The sequence below is a fragment of the Nicotiana tabacum genome, chromosome 3, assembly GCF_000715075.1.
Source record: "Nicotiana tabacum cultivar K326 chromosome 3, ASM71507v2, whole genome shotgun sequence".
Taxonomy (NCBI): domain Eukaryota; kingdom Viridiplantae; phylum Streptophyta; class Magnoliopsida; order Solanales; family Solanaceae; genus Nicotiana; species Nicotiana tabacum.
In genome coordinates this window covers 160,173,491-160,196,804 of record NC_134082.1, presented here as the reverse complement: position 1 = coordinate 160,196,804, position 23,314 = coordinate 160,173,491, and the positions used below count along the sequence as shown (strand labels likewise).

At 37.2% G+C, this 23,314-nt stretch overlaps 2 protein-coding genes across 3 annotated transcripts; both read right to left on the bottom strand.

The window, feature by feature from the left end:
- Window positions 1–4,510: 4,510 nt before the first annotated feature.
- On the bottom strand, window positions 4,511–6,020 carry LOC107792474 (CASP-like protein 1B2). Its single transcript, XM_016614688.2, has 3 exons — window positions 5,705–6,020; window positions 5,228–5,351; window positions 4,511–4,903 (listed from the first exon to the last, which is right to left on the bottom strand). The coding sequence occupies exons 1-3, from the start codon at window positions 5,977–5,979 to the stop codon at window positions 4,658–4,660; spliced, it is 645 nt and encodes a 214-aa protein (XP_016470174.1). The 5' UTR covers window positions 5,980–6,020; the 3' UTR covers window positions 4,511–4,657.
- A 770-nt stretch (window positions 6,021–6,790) lies between these two features.
- On the bottom strand, window positions 6,791–10,567 carry LOC107792475 (protein LSD1-like). 2 transcript variants are annotated; one of them, XM_016614689.2, is made up of 8 exons: window positions 10,328–10,567; window positions 9,985–10,043; window positions 9,714–9,827; window positions 9,500–9,610; window positions 8,703–8,815; window positions 7,413–7,481; window positions 7,245–7,316; window positions 6,791–7,148 (listed from the first exon to the last, which is right to left on the bottom strand). In XM_016614689.2, exons 3-8 carry the CDS (start codon window positions 9,823–9,825, stop codon window positions 7,113–7,115), a joined length of 513 nt encoding a protein of 170 aa, XP_016470175.1. In that variant the 5' UTR covers window positions 9,826–9,827; window positions 9,985–10,043; window positions 10,328–10,567; the 3' UTR covers window positions 6,791–7,112. The 2 variants fall into 2 exon arrangements, with proteins under 2 accessions (XP_016470175.1, XP_016470177.1); XM_016614691.2 differs by lacking the exon at window positions 9,985–10,043 and having other exon boundaries at window positions 10,328–10,545.
- Between the last annotated feature and the right edge of the window lie 12,747 nt (window positions 10,568–23,314).

Genomic DNA, 23,314 nt, shown 5'->3' with positions numbered 1-23,314 from the left:
TATTTATTATTATGGAATTGCAACGTCGGGAAAATGCATTTCGAGCCACGTCACAATCAGTGCGCCCGTGGTTGTTAATACATTCCGACTCCGTTGAGATTTGGATTTGGGTCACCTAAATGCGCACCCGAATTTAAGAATGTAATTTAATTAAATTGCGCCTAAAGAGTCTAACGCGTTATTATCTTTGGCGAAGGCAGTGAAATTCACTAAACAGTCCATCCCAAATTCTAAGTATTTTATTATGACCAATTATGGAGGGCCTCGCAATTTGCATTTTTATTTGGCGAGGCTCGTCTCATTATTTTAAAAGGATCATCTTAGAATGACTACATTTTCTACTTTTTGTTCGCCTAAAAAGGGAAAATATATGCTAATTAAATTACAAGCTTGGCAAGTTTGAGCCTCTTATCAATTATTAGATTACAAAAATGCTAAACGCAAAATTGCGATCGAATTTGCTCCAAAGAAAATTGTTTCATGCCTTATTCTATAATTGAACATTACTAAAAGAAAATGAAATTATAAATAAGATATGGAATTGACAAATGCTATCGTCAAAAACAAACCAATTATTCTTTAACTAATTTAAACTTCACAATATTAGACGAATTGAACCATTGGAACTAATTATTATTTTTTTTGAAAATGGACCAAACTTGACTACCAACACATTCGAAGGTTGTTAGACTTAATCGACAATTTGAAAATCTATTACCTTTAAAAGAACTTTGAAAAACCTTGTTCGAAATCAAACCATGTCTATTAAGTTAATGACCTTAGCCTTACTACATCGAATCAAACTTCAAATACGGCAGACTTAACGATTCTGCGAAATTACTAGCTTAATATCCTACTTTACTAATTTGCGTCAACATTTAACATGTTTATTTTTCAAATCACCAACTTCGGGATATGACATTTATAAACTATCTACATAATTTAAACTTCTGTCACAAAAATCTACACACCTAAACAGTTTCAATTATACAGTAATATTTCCAATATTCATACAAAATATAAAAACAGAGCTAATATTAGATAAATCTACTTCGCTTGACATCTATAGAATTAAAGACGACAAATAGCATCCAAATGTGCGGATTTGCTGTATAATTCCGTTTCAACTTCAACTCAGGTTACATCAAGGTGATTCGAAATATGTACCTGGATATTGAAACACAAAGAAGAAGAAGAAGAAGAAGAAGAAAGTAGCAGATCAACAATAGCAAATGGCAGCAGCAACCAACAAATAACAGCAGTGGCACTAGAATCAGTAGTGTGGGACAAATAAGATGCAGCCCAGTAAAACTCAGAGATCCAGAAATGTTTTAGAAAAGAAAATCTCAAAGAGCTAGAATAGCTTTGGTTGAGCCTAAATCTCAAACTGAATGTGAATTTAAAACAATGGAACAGTGCCCTTTTTCTGGAGTTTTAGAGTTTTTCCAGGGGGTTTTCTTTCTGCCTTTTCTTTAAGTTTTTGTTCTCCAAAACTCTGTCTTTTTTTTTCAGAATCAACTCTCTTCCCTTTATATTCACACACAGACCTCTCTTTCCAGCTCTTAGAGCACTTAGTTCAATAAAATACTGATTTCCTCCCATGTTCTCCCTTCTGTTTTTCCACTCAAAGTTTAAAAACAAAAGTATTCCCATCAGATTCCTCTGACAGCCCTCTTTTCACTATTAAAATGGTTTTTCCTTTTATTAAACTAAACAGGTATGGGCGGCATGAATATGTCCTGACAACACATGCTGTCAAGTTACTTTAATTTATTAAAAAAACTACAATGCACATGCTGTCCAAAATCTAAACAAACAGGGACAACAATTCTATATCAATTCGAATTGAACTCTGAAATCTATATTAAACTGCAGTTGTAGCCAATTCAAACACCTAAATTCTGGGTTGGAACTTCAAAACAAAATCAACACTAACAACAAAAGCTTAGCAGAACATTAAAGCTGAAACTGAAACTGAAATCAAAATGCATCGATGCTTAAAAGAAAACTCAGTAACAACATTACCATGAATCAGAACACAAGTCTAGCTAACTATCAAGGTCAAACTTCCCAAATCACCAACTGCACACTGTGGGAATGATTGATTTATAATTCCAAATTAAGCTGAAATGGAGCGAAAGAAATCCTGCGAATATACTGAACTCAACGAAGATTGAACGAATATCAAAGAACAAAGAAAGCACACATCACATATAGGGGACAACTGGACCAATGTCATACATCATTTAAACAAGAATACCAAAAACGTACTGAAATGGACTATGGAACCAAAGCCAGGATTAGAACTAACTATCAGGTTAAAACGGACTCACACATAACGAACCAATAAATTGACCGAACAATTTACAACATGTAACCAAACAATTAGAGGAACTGGACCTAATAAAAGGTCTAATGAAAAAAGAGAAGCACTGAACCAAAGACAAGAAACAAATCAAGACAAAGATACAATTTAAAATAGACAAACAAAACTGTAGAAGGCAACAAAAGGAATTAAGGAGAACTTACTGTTCTTTTCTCAGATTTCAAACAGTATGTTCTTTCGAACTTGAGTCCTAATCAGTATTATACGTCTATTTCGTGAGAAATAGGCCTACAATACTGAACAGAAACCAAACGACCTTGAAGCTTTGACACGTCTTGAACTGTTGAAAACCCTAGATCCGTTATTCGACGACTTTTAACTCATGTTCGAACCAATCTGGTCAGGGATTAAGGACGAGGAAGTAAAGGGGATTATTGGGTGTTAGTCTGGAGTTGGTTCGTACAAGCTGAGGTTTGGCTCGAATCTTCAGATGAAGATTCGAGACGATGTGGGTTGATTCAAACCAAACGGTTTGCAGATCTGTGTCCAGGTGGTCGAGGTGCACTAGGGGTGTTAATTTGGTGGTCACTGGCATTACTGCCGCTGGGTTTGTGGTGAGGGGGTGGAGAGGTGGTGCTTAGGGTTCTGAGGGGTGTTTGGTTCAGAGACGGGAGGGGAAGTGTGTTTGGGAATGAACGGGTAAGAGGGGTTTGGGGGTTTTGGGTATATGGAACGTGGCAATTAACTTGAGCCGTTAGATCAAATGATCTCAACGGCTTGGATTGATTGGTGAGGGACAGGACGAGGTCGTTTGGTGTAGAAACAGGGTCGTTTGGTTTTAATGAGGGGTTGGGTCGACCCGGGTAAGCAGGTCGGGTTACGGGCGCGATCGTGGACCGTTGGATGAGGATGGATGAACGGGCGAGATTTGCCGTTCTCGAAACGACGTCGTTTGAGGTGCCTTTGAGAGCTGAAGGTTTGGACCGTGTAAGATAGTGCTTTGGGCCTGATTTGGGTCCAATTTGATTGGCCCAAATCTGTTTTATTCCAATTTTAACTCATCTCTTTTCTTTTCTATTTCTAATTAAAATCCGAATTTACAAAAAATCCTAAAAATAAATTATAAAAATATAAAATTAAAATTATATCACAAGACGTTAATTGATTTTTAGTAATAATTAACACACAATATCATATATTAATTAAACAAAAATCAACCTTTAAACGATAGAATGACAAAATTACCAAAGATAATATTTTTTGTGATTTTTTATTCATTCAAAACCAAATACGATTTAATTAATTCCTAATAGTAGAACAAGATCCTAAATTTACATGTGACATATATTTTTTGTATTTTTTAATTGATAAAACTAAACAATCACAGACAAAAACTACAAATAACTACCAAAAAAAAAAATGCCACGCAAATTCTAAAAATTGTACAACATGACAATTTGTTTTATTTTTCGATTTCTTTTGGAGTAATTGTCGTGCAAACAAAAATCACGTGCTCACAAATTCTCCCGTTTTATTTTCCTATGTGGCGCTAATAAATGACCTGGAACCTACGTGAGTTAAGTATCTTGACGTGGCGTCCTACGTGTAGGAGATTGTATTACAAGCACTGACAGCCTCCTATCACAAGCATTTATTATACATAATTTGAACGAGTGTAAGTGTTCACTTGACAAAATGATAAGTGTGCGGACTGACGTGACACAAGTAGAGGTACCATTTAGGCTATTCCTAAGTTTGTATGCTCGAATTGCCATCAAATTATCTTTTGCGTGAGTTTTCCTTTCAATAAAGACATGTTGCTTTTTGAGTAACATATTCATATAAATATTTCTTACACTCTCGATATATATAAGTTAAACTCATAGTATATTTCTATAAGAGAGATAAGCTATATTCGATATAATATTAGCTAATGAGAACCAGAAAGATAGAACCAGATATTACGCCTTAACTCTTTTTCAATAGTTGAGATTAGGATGAAAGAGCTTTCTTTCAATAAAATTCAGTGAAGGTCATTCCAACTCGAAACCAAGAATGCTCTATTTGACATGGTTATTATGGAGGACATACCGATGTCTATAAGCCCGCAATTAGCTCAATAGAAAAAAATCATAAGCTTGAAAGAAAAGAAAAAAGAATCCTCGGATGATGCAGGCATCAGAGTATGTGAATATCAAAGTCAATACGAAAACTTCATTATAATTGTAACAGTAATAAATGTTCTAATAGGCAAAAGCGAAACACACGGTACAATTAAGCCCGAAAACCATATACAGAAAGATTGTTATAAAATGACATGGTGCTTCTGGATCAAGGAATAATGGCACATCTGCCAGAATATTGGATGTTTTTAAGTTTAATTATAGTAATGGCAGTTGTTATGATCATAAGGAGCAAACCAATAAAAGAAACAATAATGGCTCCTTCCCCATGGCTGCAGTATACATCAAATTTATCACAGATTTTCTTCCATCTTGCATGAGAATTCCCATCTTTACCAAGCTGCCCCATAAAAGCTGCTGCACTTGCTCCACCAGATACTAGTGCCACATTCATCTAGAGAATCCAAACAATTAAAAAGACATAATAAAGGATTAAATTATGATTAATGAAAAGGAAACATTTAATTCAAAATTGATAGAGGAAAAAAAAAAGGGCGCAACCGGTGCACGACACATATCGCGTTTACGCAGGGTCCGGAGAAGGGTTGTACCTCAAATGGATGTGATGTAGGCAGCCTGATGCAAGCATCAGTAGCTGATTCTACGGCTCGAACCCGTGACCTAGGTCACACGGAAACAACTTTACCGTTGCTCCAAGGGGAAAATTCCTTTTTTTTCAATGGGGAAGTAGTGATAATTAAATGGATTGATCGATTACCATGTCTAGGACACCAATCACATAAAAACGAAGTCCCTTGAAATCATATTTGCTTCCAATAAAACAAGCTGCTAACATGAGCAAGTTATGGAGACTGCACAGTCCGTTTGCTATCACAAAGAACCTGCATATATATATCCACAAGTTGAATCACCACCCTAGCTATATTATACTAGTAATATTTTTCTCCAATTATAAGAGTGATATTTCAAAAATAATGTAACTATGCTTTTATTGAGCCGATGGTCTATTGGAAATAAGCTCTCAACTTTTACAAGGTAGGGTAAGGTCTGCGTACACATTACCCTCCCGGGACTCCACTTACGGGATTACACGGGGTTTATTGTTATTGTTGTTGTTATAAAAGTGATAGAAAAAGAGTTTTATAAGTTTAACAAGAATTTAATTTATGCGTACCGACAATAGAAAAAAATTACAAAAAAGACTTATAAGATAATGAGAAATTAAAGGGCTTACACAAAAGCAGGAGTGTGCTGGAACTTAGCAGTGAGGGTGGCTTGAATAGGAGTGGTACCAATTGTAGCAACAACAAAAGTTTTCTTTTGCTTGTTAAGTGCCATAACTAATGTTGCTGAAATTGTTGCACCAAATGCCAATAACCTCAACAATGCAATCACCCAATTATAATAATCTTTAGGCTTATAATTACTTGTGTTGTTATTTTTCCCTACTAATTGCTGGTTGTTGCTTTCTGCAGCCACAGCTGGTTTTTCTCCATTTTCTTGAGCCATTTTGTGTTTTCTTAATTTCTGATATGCAGCTACTCATGACAGTTGATTCATATATATAAAGATAGCCAATGGCACTTTCTTTTATTATTTTACTTTTTACGTCATCAAAGGTTAATCAGTTGGTGGGAAAATGGAAGTCTTATTGTATATAAAGTATGGGACAAGTTTAGACATGATCTTCGAGTAGGTATATTGTGAGGTGATTATGCGTGGAAAACTGAGATATTAAACCAACTAGTTAAATACATGGGATTTTTTTGCCCGGGGGTGGTGAGAGAAATATTTTACCTTAATATTGTTGTTGAACAAAAAGTTCAAAAAAATTAATATCTTTCATTTGATTGACAATCGTACGCACTCTCAAAGAAATAAGTTCCAATCGTTAATTTCTTACCAGCAATTCAATTTATAGTAAAAGGCTCTTACGATTTAGCTCATGCTTGCAAGATTTATATTGTTTTTTAGTTTCATCCTTTAGGTTAGAATTTCTTTCAGATGGGAACCTTTGTTGTCAACTCTAGTCTAACAAACTTGAAATTTACTTCCAGAAACTCAGAAATAAAAAGTGTATTTTATCCAAAATCAGATAATATAATATGACCATATCATGCCGATATTAATCAAAGACAAATTCCGTGTCCGTAAGTTCAACTGAATTCGTTACTTCCAGCTCAAACTATATACGTATGTGAAAAAGTTAAATGTATGCAAATAAATACATATAAAGATTACACATTCTAACTCACTAACTTTGGATCAATTCGCCATTTTACAATAATTATTATATCGTAAAGCAAGGCCTTAAGATCAGTAAGTTTCAAGGTCATATTCATATATATTAATATCAGGCATATAAGGTACATAACATTCTGTACTTATGACATTGGGCATATTCACGCCACAAATCTAATGCGTAGTTCATCAATAATTGACTCCAAATAATCACACAAATCACTGTAGCCTCAATCACCCAATCATATTCAAAATATTACAGAAAAATAGGGGTATGGCTGTCGTATTAACACTAGACACTACCATATTTATATGCAGCGAGCCGTCTTTATACTCGTCTTCCATTGATGCGAGCAAAACTTTTCAACCGTCTTCAAAGAACAACTTTAACTCATATGTAACTATGTTGTCGTTACGCCAACAACAACATTGCTCACCTGGAAAAATGTAGAAATTGTATCGTTAATAATATGGCAGACAACTTGAATCTGAAGAGACCTAATAAATAAATGAATGAACAAATAGATGCTTACCAACTTTCCACTCTCATCGACAGACATTGGGTTTTGAACGACGACAGTTTGGTTTTGAGAACGAGCCTTGGCCTAAAGCAGATACAAATACGTTTCAGAAGTCAATTCTAGTCAAATTAGAAAATTGTAAAACAGAAAGAAACATATGCAGCAGACTGATGAACTCACTGTTGAAGAAGAGGATCCTGAAGCAGGTGTTGCAGTGCCGCTAGGTACATGGACTCTTCCATCTCCTGCCTGCAACGATAAATATATAAACACATGAAAACTGAAATTTATTATCCCAATCAGGTAAGCATGCAAGTATCTTAAAAGATGAATTAGTAACTACCAAAGACCTGATTTGGGCTAAAGCTTAACCGGCACAGGAGAAATCAACGACTAACGTGTTTTACAGTTTCCATATCACTTTTTTTTTAATCTTTGCTTCTTTAACCTTCTTTTTTTCTTTTGCCACAATTGACAACATCAACTACTTATAAACTTCTCCAAATAAAAATTAAAAATCAATCAGGATGATTATATATCTCCTTGCGTTTGCATTTATTTGACTGGTGATGTTGGTATCACAAGCTCTAGACCATAATTCTTCACGAGAGAAAACGATTCGAAATCTTCTTCCCACGTAAGCTTCTCCATAAAACTTCTACAAGGTTTTAAATTTCAGCCAAACCGCTCACACTTTTATTTGCAGTAGTCCTCAAAAAACATTTTCAATTTAGCCTACTTGCTTTATAATCCATGATATGCAGCAAGGATTAGTCGCTTTCAATGATTCTACAAGTTCAGACTATAAGTTATTCTCTGATTGTAACAAGATAGATAAATACTCTACAACTATATAGAAAATATTTTACAGAATATGCATAGAATCTAATTCTTATCTTTGGAGCTCTCGGAAAACTCACCCAAATCAAGCAAATTCTTTGTAATGTATTTTCTAACATTAAATATCATTGAAATGGCAGCACACGAAAAAGCAATTCAACATTAAAAAAGTTAAAGCAGAACAACCCCAGAGCTTTGGTCCTGTAAGATCTTACAACACGTGATAGCTGGGTTAGGCACACATCATAGGTTCGAAACCTGTCGCACTGGTATTTAAGTGGAGAAGGATAGAGGGACAAACTCATTATACACACCGAGTTTCGAACCGTGCGCCATTAGCCCTCTGTGTATGTGTGTGTGTGTTTGACGAAGCTAAATAAGCACCACTTCTTTAGGAAAGAGCAGATTGTTATAGACTAATTAGAAACGGGAATAATAATGAAATATACTGCATCCAATTGAATTCTCATGCACCAAAAGCATAATATTAAAATCCATTCTTTTTTGTTCTTATCTTTTTCTTAAGTAACTGTGCAGGTGCGTCTGCATAGGAAAAAACAGTAAGCTATATGAAGCATCAGCCAAAACTTTTCAGCAAAGATCAAAAAGAAAAAGAGACATCATACTCACATTAACATTGGTAATATAATGGCATATTGCACATTTAACTGACGGAGCTCCACATGGATACATCAGCATCATACGGCAGTTTCCACAGTAGACGTGAGCAAACTGGTTAGGACCTGAAGCATCAGCAAAGTTACATGTTGTCCAGGAAATTCTTCGAAATAAAACTGGCAGATGTAGACAATGGAGCCAGAAGTCTAAGTTCTAACTAGGCCACTAAACCCTCAAACCAAAACCACTTATCTAGTTTATTTACCTTCTTTCACATTATAAAAATTCTAGTGAAAGATAGAGTATGCAAACTTTTTGGGTCTAATCCCCTCTTGATGCAATGCATCAGAGATAACTACTCATCTATTCATCTTATAAACACTTTCGTTACAGCTTAGCTCTAGTAAAAAACTAAAAGGGCACCTAATTTTGCACACAACATTACTACCAATTGCCCTTGCCACATCACAATTTTAGCATGGTATACAAATGTTGTTTCCTTCCTGACCATCATCCAACTTGAAATTATGTAGCTTTTGACCAAGGGCAAAACTTCCCAGCTAGCATGATACAGAAGGTAGAAACCAAGGGGGAAACCATTACGTTTGGGCAGGAAAGAGTTAATTCACCATACACCCCACTCTGATTGCTCATGTACAGATTCCACTAATATTTTCTTAACCCCACAAATGACACATATAAACAGATTTAGTCAGGCTTACATGGATTCTAGGAAGAGAATCTAAGATGTCATAAGCAGACAAACAATAGTCTCAGAAATCAAGAAAAAGGAAGTTTCAAATTTGTACCTGGGACAAGGTTCACCGTGTGACAGCAGGAGCATCTCACACTGCTTGCACCCCGTGGATGCATGAGTAATGTACGACAGCCTCCACATATCAGTTGAGCCATTTCCATTCCTGCAGAAATATCACAAAAGCAACACGTTCAAATAACAGAAATTAACATGGAGGGGAGAGTGGCTCAATCCAAACAATTGCCACAGAAATTTGAGACAGATACCAGGAGGTGGGACAGGGGTGAGTGCATTGCACACTGCACAGCAGACATTAGAAGCTCCTCTCGGATAAAGAAGAATTGTCCTACACCCACTGCACATTAACTGACTCTGCATATCTGCATGACAGAATTTTTTAAATCAAATAGACATGCCAAAGCTCACTGGCTGCAGTTGTGAAGGTTGCAATAAATTTAAGGGGTTAACTTAATCCTGATTAAAAGCATAATTGGCCTAACAATTAAAAGTGGATGAGCTGAGACAACAAGGTTTCACCTTCCAATATGTTTAAAAGAGCCAATTTTCTGTGGATCCGTGGTGTAAATATATTCTTCCTGCTTGACAAAATGAGAGAGAATAAAAAAATACTTTTCTTCAAATTAGAACCTAAAAAGTATCAAGCAATTTCCTTTCAAGTTGCTGAAGGTTGAATTTACAATTCTTCGTTCTTTTCTAGGAATTCATAAATGATCAATAATAATTCTTATCTAGAGTTTTTATATAGATATAGAAATTGCTTAATCAACAACTAAAAATAATCCAAACTTTAACCATAAACAAATACACCCATATATCAAAAGACAATCCAAATTACCAAGATACAGCATAAAAAAGCTACCTTATAAATCTGAAGGACAAATCTGAAGGATAGGTACCCTCTATATATATTCCCACAAGAAAATATATACAGTAAAGGGTACTTGAAATTGGAATTTTAAGCGAAAAATTCGATATAAATTGGGGATTTCTAGATTTGAAGGTTTGAAGATTTCGATAGATTGGTTTTTATTTTGGATATCTTTCCTTCCTACATCTCTTTTCCTTTGTTTTCTCTGTTTTACTGTTTTTTGTTCTCTTTAATACTTTCTATACTCTTCTTCTCCGTTAAAAAATGGGAATAAATGCTTTTTCACCTTTCTTGAAAATTAAAATATAGGAGAAAAAAATAAGAAAAGGCTTTTGAAGCGGAATAGAAAACATTCGGGAAAAATAAAAGGGAAAATAATTGGCTTTTAATTTAATCCAAACGCGTAAACTTTTTAAATGTTTTTTTCCTCGGTTGACTTGAAGCAAAGAAGATCTCTACATAAAATTTTAGAAGTAAAAAAAAAAAAAAAAAAAAAGATACAGAACCGACTGACAGAGATTTTGTCCCAAAAAAAATGAAGGGAAAAATGTCAAATATATTGGTGTCCTATCTATCTATATCTATATCGAGTCCGAAATTGAAATGATATCTTTTTGGACATAAAATACGTTTATACAGTTAAAAAAATTACATTTTTACATAAAATACAGTATAAATAAAACGCAATATTATACTGCATTTTAATAAAACACAGCATAATACTGCATTTTACAACAATTTGGGCCCACCAAATAAGTGTTCTGCAGGACTAACAATTTGTTTGTTAGTGTAAAACGTATTATAATATTATTTACTTAAAAGTAGCATTATACTGTGTTTTATTCTAATTTTTGGGTCTACCAATAAGTGTTCTGCGGATAACTGACATAACAATAATTCAAATACATAAAACGTAGTATTATACTGCGTTTTACATAAAACAAATCTGCACCCCAAGCTAGGACTTGCCTTATTTAAAGGCGTTAGAATTTTATGAAAATCTATTCAAAACTTTCCTTCAAACTTCCGTTCATACTTCTCTTCTTCTTATCAAGCATTTTTTTATAATGTCTGAGGAGCCAAAAATAAGGGTGTCATTATATTGGGAGGGGGAGGTGAGGTTGTAATGGAGAATAACTCTATGAGGTATAGTTCACCTCCACAGTGTCATGTTAAATTGCCGTTTACAATGGAGTACGATAAATTGGTATCGTTGTTATGTAAAAAAATGAGTGTGAGGAAACGTTCGGTGAACCTTAAAGTAACTGGTAAATTTCCGTATTCTGTGACTCCGTAGGGGTTTACTTATTATTCTGAGTTTAACATCGAAGATGATGAAACTCTTAAAGATTTTTTGCGGATTCCGGATGAATACAGGGAATTTATTGAAATAAAATTGTTGGAAATGTACGTCAAGGTTGAAGACGTTCCCAATAATGAGGGTGTGCATAGTAGGGATAATCCCCAGTCATCGGGTGGTTATTCTGGAGCAGTTTTTGCCGGACAGATTCCTGATGAAAGAGCTTGCCTTGATTTAAACTTGTCACCACCGGCGAATGAGCAAGCACAAAATAATTTTTCGACTTTATATAATTCACAAGATAACTAGTAAATTTCAATTTTTCTACGCTTTAGCTATGTTTATTTTATGTTTGAATTGGATTTGTATTAACACTCATATTTTTCATAGGGGGACCGTCCGGATATAAATTTTACAAGCTATGACCCCGCTCCTAGTTGGAATATGCGTAGTTCTGGCGTGTTGGACCATGTTGGTCCATCCGGGAGTCATCATCAACAAGAAAATATCCATCATGGAACGTCAACACAGTACGGCTTGTAAGTAAAGTGATATAGCTATATGTAAAGTATTTATCTAGTTGAGTAGCTTATCATTTTCTTCTTCTTGTGCAGTGAAAACGAGCAACTTGATGTTCCTTATGAGCACATGATTTTTTCCCTATATGAAATACTCCTATAAAATCCAAGAAAAATAGATTTTTTTCTTAATTATTTGCCATTCTTAGGAATTTTGTAGATTTTTATTAATTGATTGCATTTCGTGCATGTTTAAGTTTTATTTAAATCATGAAAAAATGCCAAAATATCGTGCATTGCATTTTGGATTTGTTTTTACATTTTTTAAAATTAATCAATAATTAATTGTTTATAAAAGTTTGAAAATCACAAAAATAGCTCACTTTTACATTTTTTGTCTTTTAATTTTGGTTTATTAATTTTTCCTCTTTTAATTTAGAATTAAGTGATGTTTACAATTTTTATAATTAGTTAATTACTTTAGTTTCACATTTTTAGATAATTTAGGATTTTTAATTTAAAAAAAAAAGAGAAAATAAAGAAAAGGAAAATTTGAAATAAAAGAAAGACTTGGAAAAGAATTCAAATTGGGCCATCTTCAAACACCCAAATTCGGCCCAATACTTCCCCTTTCAAAATCAATTAAACTAACCCAACCCTTTCCACCGGTTCAGCCCAGCAAAAATCGGACTGACCCGTCATTTTGTGACCCGCCCGGTGCCCTTGAATATAAAATCCCTCTTATAACTTTTCCACATCTCAAATCCTAAATCTAGAGAACCTCAGAAGCGGCGCACCCTACTGTTCCTTCATCTTCCTCAGCCTTCAACTCACCTTAACTCGCCTAGAACTCGAGCGAGTTCACTCGAATGGTCCCTTCGCCTCCACGTCACCTTCATTTCCAATGGATTTGTCAGAAGAGTACGAATATTCTCTCCTAAATCGCATGATCTCGGGTACGAAAGGACAATTATTGGATGAATGGGAGCCGTGGATAGATGTGAATCAATCCACACCTTCCATTTGTCCCAAAATTGTTCAAAAACCTGAAGATTTTTGGAGTTTTGAGCAGATTTTTTGAGTTTTTTTCGAAGGCTCTATATAAGGTAAGTTCTATGTGTTAAGGAAGAGCGAGAAAAATCGGATAAAAATATTCAGAAAAACTTAGTCAAATTTTTTTAGGGTTTTTCATTTGTCACCTCTTCAGACCTTCTTCTATTTTTTCTTCAGAAAACATACAAAAAAAAAGGCATCATGGTTTGAGTTCATTTTTTTCAATTGAGTTTACTCCATTCTTTTTTTTAGAGAAAAAATCAAAAAGAAAGTACTGAAAACAGAGTCTTTAGCGTTTGTTCTTTGGCTTGGAGTTCTGTTTCTCAAGGAAGCTTGATTTAAAGGTTCAAGTTGAAATCGAGTTTTCTTTTGGAGTTCAAAATTTCAGTCTTGGCTTGGTTTCAAGTCAGTCGATTCTTGCTTTCTTGCTGCTGTTAGTTTCAAGCTTTGAGTCGTGGTTTGTTCGAGTTTAGTTTAAACTGTTGTAATCATTGAAGTTTCACTAATTGAAAGCTCCGATTACAGGTTCATCTTTGTTCATTCTTTTGCTTAAAATTTTAGTATCGAGAAATAAAAATGTTGAACTTTGTTGGATGTTATACTAATCTGCACTCGTATGACGTTTAACTATTTCATTCGAATGCATTCAAATCGAACTTGCTGATTATGCTTAGTCGTTGTGTGATTCATTGTTACCTCGAGTCTAGACTATTAAATCCAGAGAAGTCTAATAAGAAGGTTTTGGAGTCATTATGTGAACACAGACATGATATAATCTTATAATTAGACCATTGCTTCTTCAATTTATGTTCCAATAGCATGATATAGAGTTATTGATGAGATGTTGAGTCTGTAAGTAATGTAACATTCTTTTGTATGAATTTAGACATGAATTAGCTTGTTGAATTTTCCATGTTGTGTTCAGTTTAGCGTTAAGGATTTGTTATTTGATTATTTTTTTTGAGTTCTTGAAATGTTTGTCCAATCGTAGCATCTCAGCTTTTCCTACTTCCTGCCCTACTTTCTTGGCCCATTCTGGTTTCTTAGCTTGTCAAAGATGTTGTTTTCCTCTTCTTAGCTCAATATTGTATGTAACTGTCTCCCACTCTTACACTATTTTTTGGTGGAATGCAGCCTTCCATTTGTTTGGTGCTGATATTTTCAGTCGAGTTAGTTAAAGGAAGTTTAGATTTGAATAATTCTTTTGGAGCTTAAGAAAGGAGTTCTAAAAGACTCTTTAGGGAAAGTCCTTTCTTTATGGTATTTTAAGTCACTAGGACCAAATGGGTGCCCCAAAATTGGTATGGAATCAGTAGGAGTTACGACCATGTTACTTCAAGTGAAATAATTGATGTTGGTTTAGTTAGAGCTTTGGATTTGCTGCTATTATCGGCCTAAAATTGGTGCAGAATTTGTCAGTTGCACCATTATCTTTGGGTGTGTCTGTGCGTGTTTATCTTGTGATGTGTGTGATTAGGTGTGTCTTTGTGTTATTTAGATAGGTTATAAACTGGTGATCCTTCATCAATCTCTTTAAGGTCAAAAAACCATGTTAACTTGTTATGCAAATTGGCATTTCTTCAGCATTTGTAACCAGTGAATCGCTGCTTCTTCTTTCATTTTGGTTTTTGTCTGTTCATTTACTTTAAGTTAATAATGCATTGTGGTGAGACATGAAACCAGAACTCCTTCTTACTTCACTACCATGTTGAATTCTATGGCTATTTGATTAAGGAGTGTATAATTTCTTCCTGTTTTGTCAATTATGCAATAATCTCTTTTGAGCCTCAGCAATTATCTTTCTTTTGGCTTGCCTTAGGTTTAATTGTATGACTTGCATCTGGGCTCAATTCTGAGCCCAATAAGTGTTGATGTCTTTCTCTCTTCTCTTTTTAAAGAAAAGAAGAAGGGAAGTCTACGTTAATTCTATGGGCCTGCAGTTGGCCCAGATGCCTGGTGCGATCAGCTTGGGCCTGCTGATTGGCTTTACTTTTTTAATCATCAGTTTGGGCCTAAAGTTCGGATGTAAATGTCCTAAGTTTAATCAAGTATAATCCTTTTAAAAATGATTGGAGGTATGCCATTTTCGCTAAAATTACTTATGACCCTCGTATAATTAATAATAACTCTTTAAGATCGAGGTGCGCCATTATTAAATTTTCCATGGCCCTCGCAAACCTCTTAATAATTTGAACAATTTTAGTTTGTTTTAGGCCCGATTTATATTAATATTGCTATTATATATACGTCCGCGTAATATAATTGCAAATTTAACTCTAAAAAGACTCGAGGGATGCGTTTGCGCACCTTCAACCAAACTTTCTTAATAAATCAACGAAAGCGTTATTAATCGTGGACACGTTCGCGTGACCTGATTTTGACGTGCCAAAATGAAAGAGTATACGTACGCGTAACTCATTTCTTTAATTACGAATAATTCAAGTGATTTAAAAGTGGTAAAAAGATAATTGCACATAGGTCCTAAAAATGAGTAATTAAATAATTTAAGCCAAGTATAAATTGCTAAGCGACCATGCTAGAACCACGGAACCCGGGAATGCCTAATACTTTCTCCCAGATTAACAGAATTTCTTATCTAGAATTTCTGGTTCGTAGACTTTTAAATAAAGTCGAAAACTTCCTCGATTTGGGGATTTAAAATAAACCGGTGACTTGGGAAACCAAATAAACTATTCCAAGTGGCGACTCTGATAAAATAAACAATCCCATTTTGAATAATGTCACTTAAATTGGAAAAACTCCTCATTTACCCCTCGAGTGTAAAAAAGGAGGTATGATAGCTCTGGCGACTCTGCTGGGGATTAGAACCCAAAATTTTCAGTTTAGGGTTCGAGAATTCGATCTTGTTAACGTGATTTTTATTTGGCTTTATTGTTAATATTACTGTATTTTGTGGACTTAATGTGTTAATTGTCATTTACCGCTTTGATATTACTTGAACTGAATTTAAATGTCTTCTTACGCCACCCCTCTGAGTCTTCTGAAAATGGTGCACACGTTCGCGTGGCCCGCTTTTTTTGTAGAAATTATACCAAATAGATCGAGGTTGGTCCAGAAACAAGGTCGGGTAGACTTTAGTGCTCCTGGTACGTTGCCTCCTCTTCGGCCTTAGTTGTCCGCTCGGGTAACCCAAGTCTAGAACATAAACCCCAGGTTTTAAACCTAGAATAACGCAACCTCATGCCGGATCCCTTGTAGGAACGATTATTTGCATCACGTGTATTTGACCTTGGGAGCTCAACACAGGGGTTGGGTCCGTCTAGGACAGGTGTACCCAAAATAAAGACCATCCTGATGCATCCTACGTGCTATGTGAATATTTATCTATTTTGGCTTGCATGTTGACCGGCTAGGAAAAGAAAATAAAGAGAAAAACCAAGATCGAGGTAGGATAGAAAATTTACCCGGTTTCTAAAAATCCTGGTATTTGAAAATGTCCCGAAACTCTGCCAAATTTTTGAGAAAAAGGAAAATGTTTCAAAAGAATGAGTCAAATATCATGTTTTTATGTCAAAACTAATCGAACTACGTAGGTCTGATTCTCACCGGATGTGCGATACGTAGGCAACCCACATAAGGTTTGGCCTCATTTTTACAAATAATAAAATAAAGTGTGGTTTAGGGCTTTGGTCAAAATAATGAGCTGTCCCAACTCAGTTGTATTTTAAGTTGTTTCTTACCGAAATAGCCTTAGATTACCTTTCAATTATCGAAAGGCTATTTTTTGGAGGAATGTGCAAGTCTATCTAAAAGGTGTCTTTTCCAATAAGATACTTTCCCCCGACCTCAAAAATTTGTTTGGAATTGCCAAGGGGCCACGTTTGCAAAAACGATCATTTTTGCTAAAGTAGCATAAAAGGGGGGGTTTTGTCCGTCCTTTTATTAAAAATGGTCTTGCAAAAAGAGTCCACAAGAGTCAACCCTAACCTTAACCTTCCGCAGGTACAAATGAATATTGTCCAGAACCCATCACAAATGAGTACTACCCAGGACCCGTCACAATCTATCATAGAACGGGCTCAGTTGCAGCTTCGCAGGTGGTGGAATGATTTAGATGAAGATGGTCGGGATTGGGTGAAAGAACAGTTGGGTTCCCTTATAGACATCATGCGCATCAAACCCCAGGAGGATTTAATCAAAGCATTGGTAACCTTTTGGGATCTCGTCCACAATCTGTTTCTCGGATTTTGAGTTCACCTCCACTCTGGAAGAAATGGCCGGGTATATTGATTTTGGCCAAGAGTTAAGAAAGCAGCAACTCATATTCCCAAGGGCTACCTCTGTGCACAAGTTCTTCGATCTGTTGAATATTAGTAAACAAATGAATAAGGCCCACGTGAGCAAAGGGTGTTGTTTTTTCTACTTCTTGTACTTCAGGTACGGTCACTCAGCCAGGTTTGAAACACATGAAAAGGGGTTGAAAAACAAACAAGAGAAGAGCACATGGCAAATTCATCATCGGTTTGCTTTCATCGTGGCATTTTTAGGAGTCATGGTCTTTCGAAATGCGGAGGGCACAATAGACACTCGTATGGCTAGAATCGCACAGATCCTCGTCACCAAAAAAGATCACACACTTGTCCCGTTAGTGCTGGCAGACATTTACCGGGCATTAACCTTGTGCAAATTTGGGGCTCAATTCTTCGAGGGTTGCAATATTCTTCTTCAAATGTGGATGATCGAACACTTTCACCATCATCCTAAGTTCATAAGATATGCTTTGGACGGGAACAATTTCATCAAAAATTATGAGGAAAGGGTGGAAGACTATAAACCGCCAGAAGGAGTTGAAGCTTGGGTCTCATATTTAAGAAATCTGAGAGCAAATCAAATTGAATGGACCATAGGATGGCTTCCGGTAATAGAAGTCATATACATGACAACTTCAAAAGGCTACTTGATGATGATGGGATTGAGGAGTATCCAACCATATGCACCATAAAGAGTTCTGAGACAATTGGGAAGATATCAGGCGATACCCGAAGATGCAGATCTAAGTACCCAAGTCATTGAATTACACCCAGAAGCAACACTACCCGAGGCTTTAGTTCAATAGGATCGGAATGGTTATCAGTATCTAAAAGGTGACACCCATGTACCAGACCCAGCTAGGGGCGAAGTTGATCCCAATTATACTGCTTGGTTTGAAAGAAGGTTTTATATGAACAATGAGCTCGAGCCCGAGAGGCCTGCCAAAAGGCCCCATGTTCAAGCTTTTGATGACAAAATTAAGGAAAGGTTGGCCTGGGGAGAAAAGGAAAAGAAATATCAAGCCAGCATCCACGCTTTGCGAGAAGAGTTGAGAAATATCACCTTCAATAATGATCTACAAGAACGAGAGGATGAGGGTGAAAGAAAAAGGCTAGTCCAAGAAAATAAAGCCCTTAGAGCCCAGGTTTGACAACTGAGAATAGCAGCCGAGAACCCAGGCAGAACCAGAAAAGATGAAAGGCTCATCTACAACCTCACACAAAAGGTAGGTACCTGTGAAGATGATTTATAGAAAACTGAGTCTGAGCTAGAAAAAGTACAAGCAAAGTTGGCCAAAAATGCAGAAGGACGGGCAACTTTCGTTCAACAGATGAAAGAAAGATATGAAAGAAGGGTCACATGTTGGGAAAAGGAGATTAACAGCCTCGAAGGTAAAATGGCTAAACAAGCCAAGAGCTTCAAAGCCGAGAGAGAACATTGTTACGCTTTGATGGCACAGTTAGAGGGAGACCTACAGCATTTTCAAGAGCAGAATCATACCGCCACCCAGGTCTTAGAGGCTAGATCCCAGCAGATTGGGTGTTTGTTGCAAGAAAAGGGCATCATAAGGGAAAGGGTCAGAAGAATCGCCGACTACATCATGATGAAATGCAGTGAGTGCGAGGACATGACCTGGTCCATGTTCTTCGCCACGGTAATGATCTTTGTCCGCCAGATAATGGAGGATCTCTGTCATCTCCAAGATGACATGGCGCGTAGGCCCGCAACAAGACCAGTTGGTGTTCTTAGGATAGGGTTGGAGGCACTCATGTACTCTTGATTGTATTTTCTTTTTCGAGTCTGTATTTTCATTTTTAAAGTATATTTCGAGTCTGTTTGAAGTCTTAAATTCCTAGAAAGAGTATGTAATTCAGTAAAGTAGAAGTTTTATTAATGAAAATTTGGAAAACCCCCAAAAATTATTTCTTTATTTTTCGTATTTATTTCTTGAACTACGTAATGATCTGATTCACACGGCATCGTGATACGTAGGTAATCCTCATCGGATTCGGTCATGATTTTGTAAATAACCCAAATAAAATAAAGAGCAAAAGAAAACCAAAAGAAAAGCAAGAAAAGCAAGAAAACAGAGGAAAGAAAAGAGAGAAAGATGGGAATAAGAGAAGAAACATTAAAAAGCCAAAGTGGAAAGAAAGGAAAAGTGGAGAGATAAACAAAAGCCGAGATGAAACACACCACTATTGCGAAACATGTAGAAACACATTTAACTGTATAGGTGCATTACACCCCAATGTGCGATTACCTATGTGTTATTTGCTTCAAACTAACTGGTTTGTTAACTACTGTTGAGTTTAGGTTCCATATTAAGGTGGTTGGTTTTGTGATAATCTAGCTTCACATCCGTACTTTACAAGATCAAAATGAAGTGTAGAATATCGTCGGAAAGTCATCTGCCAATAGTTCTTATCCTGGAGGATAGCCCGATCTCAGCCATCCTAACTTCCGAGTCAGCAACTACTAAGGAAAACAGAATTTTGCGTCTCCGCATGATGAAAATGTGGGACGCTTGGTCCAATGGCAGAGAGCCACCGAGTGCGATACCTGGATTCTCTGAGTTACTTCCCAGGGCAAGTGGGACTTCCAACATACCAATAAGTTATCTGAACACCCCACTTGGATATCCTACCATCTCAGCCCACTTTGCCGGCACACCTTCTGAGGTTCGCCCCCAGGTGTTGATTTCAGGTGCGGCCTCCAACATATTCACTGCGCCACATTGTTCGGCCACGACACAACCCACTTTGACCAAGCCTAGTTTTGATCCATCATCTTTTACCTTCCAAGTACCATCCTTCCCGCCGAAACCTACCCAGTTCACTACCAATACTTACCCTCAACCACCCCGATATGAGTTTACCGCGGGATAGGAGAAAACCACAAAAAACCATAAACAAGAGGAGATTACCCAAAAAAAGAGGAGCATAGAGCAAAGTCTCAAAAATATACAAGGTTTGAACGGGCAAAAGAGCGTATCCTGCGCTGATCTGTGTATGTTCCCACACGTGCATTTACCCTTGGGTTTCAAAACCCCAAATTTTGAAAAGTATGACGGGCATGGGGATCCCATAGCCCACCTCAAGAGGTAATGCAACCAATTACGGGGAGCAGGTGGAAAAAAAGAGCTTCTCATGGATTATTTTAGAGAGAGCCTGGTTGGCATTTCTTCTGAATGGTACATGGATCATGATATATCTTGTTGGCATATTTGGGATGACCTGGCTCGGGATTTTGTCAGGCAGTTTCAGTATAACATCGGCATAGCCCCTGACATGAATTCGTTGTCAAATCTCAAGAAGAAGTCCTTTTAAAGTTTCCAGGAGTATGCTGTCAAATGGCGCGAACAAGCGACCAAAGTCAAGCTTCCAATGGACGAAACAGAGATGGTTAGTGTTTTTCTTCAAACCTAAGAGGCTGATTATTTTCAGAATATGGTGTCCGTAATGGGGAAACTGTTTGCCGAGGCCATCAAAATTGGTGAAATGGTCGAGAATGGTCTAAAAATAGGGCACATATTGAGTCAATCTTCTATAAGGGCTACCTACCAAGCAATTCAAGGCGGGTCGGGAGGTATAGCGAACCGAAAGAAGAAGGAAGAAGTGGTAATGGCAACTTCAAGTGTAAGAAAACTCCATCCACCCAAACCTTACTTCTCTGCAAGAACCCCACAACATTACTATCTCCATTAGGATATGGCCTATGTTATGGTTCCTCAGCCATACGCAGTAATGAATGCCCAGCCCTACGTTAGGCCACAACAACAGTTCAACCAAAACCGAGCTCCATTTCCCAGAAATCAGCCTCCCCGCCAAGCTCAGTATAATCCCCAACCTCTACAAAATAACTTCCCCTACAATGCCCATGCCCAGGATCCACCCAGGGTGGCAAACTTCACGCCCATTGGCGAGTTATATTCTATTTTTTCCTTAAACTTGTCCAGATGGGTCTGTTTCATCCCGTACCCCAAACCAGGCAGAACCCAGAATCGCCCACCTACAGAGTCGGTACTCGATGTGCTTACCATTCGAGAGCGGAAGGGCATAATACAGATGATTGTTGGACCCTGAAAAGGGCTGTTGAAAATCTCATAGAACAAAAGCAGATAGTGCTAAAGGATGAAGACATTCCTAATGTGACCAACAATCCATTACGGCTCACAATAAAGGACCGATTATTGGGATGATTTGTGAAGATAAGGAGTTTGATACTGCTTTGAAAGCCATAATTGCAATCACCGATGTTGAAAGGAAGCCAAAGGCTGTCGCAAAATAAGACTAGTGGGAGAAGAAGAGTAAACTCACCCCTCAAAATACAGAAAAGAAAGTGGAAACCAAAACTGGGGCAGCGCCCTCAAAAGATGTCATTCGTTATGTTCCCCGGGGTCACAAGAAAGAACAAATGTCATTGAGACCTCCAAGAAGGTTTGAGCTGAACAAAGGATCTAAAATGTATGTACCTAAAGGGACCTTTGTGGTACGGGGCCCAGTAATTTCACTAAGGCTGAATGAGCCCGTGGTTATTGGCCGTGCACCGCACAGGCCAATGACAGATCCTACTACCGTCCCATGGAATTATAAAAAGGCAGTAGTGACCTACAAAGGAAAAGAAGTCCTGGGAGAAGCAAATGAAACTAACCCGGTGGAGAAATACCTCAATCTGGAGGAAGTGAATAAAGCCACAATGAAGCATTTCCCACTCAAGAGGCTAATTAATGCTGAAGAAGTAGAAGAGTTCTTCAGGAAAATGAAAACTGCGGACTATGAGATAATTGACCAACTTCGAAAGTCTCCTACTCAGGTCTCTTTGTTGTCTTTGTTAATGAATTCAACCGAGCATCAGAAGGTGTTGATAAAAACCCTCAATGAAGCCTATGTCCCAATTGAAACCACTGTTGAACAACTGGAAAGGATGGCAGAAAGATTCTTCGCAATCAATCAGATCTCCTTCAGCAAGAATGATTTGCCCTCAAAAGGGGCCACCCACAACAAAGCCCTCCATTTGACAATTAAATGTGAGGGGTACTATATGAAAAGAGTCATGCTAGATGGCGTGTTCGGAGTTAATATCTGCCCTCTCTCAACTTTGCAAAGAATAGAGATTGGGATTGAGAGAATAAGGCCTAACAACGTCTGCGTGCGTGCCTTTGATGGCATCAAGAGAGATACCATAAGAGAGATCGATTTGATTTTGACTATTGGTCATGTGGATTTCGAGGTGACCTTTCAGGTCCTAGACATGGATACTTCCTACAATTTGCTCTTGGGAAGACCTTGGATTCACGCAGCAGGGGCTGTACCTTTCACTCTCCACCAGATGGTAAAATTTGAATATGAAGATCATGAAATTGTAGTCCATGGAGAGGACGAGCAGTCGATTTACCAGGACCTATCAGTCCCATGTCTCGAAGCTAGGGAAGGAAGTGAACATTTAGTCTATCAAGCTTTCGAGGTTGTGGTCGCAGACAATGTGAAGAAGGAAGCCCTTGTCCTCAACCCTTTCTCTCAAATGCATCAATTATGGTTGCCAAGGAAATAATCAGGCATGGTTATAAACTCGGGAAGGGGCTCAGGACGTCATTGCAAGGAATCACAAAACCTATCACTCTGGCTACTAGCGAGAAGTTCTTTGGTGTGGGTTTCCAAGCCACGCCAGCTAATGAAACATGGGTAAATGAGCAAAAGAACAACGGTTGGGTCTTGCCTCAGCCAATCCCGCATTTGTTCGAAACCTTCGTCAGGTTCAAGTACAATGAAGAAGAAGAAGATGAGGCCTTCACGGCCGAAGAAATTGAAGAAATTTGTGGGGCTATGAGGTAGA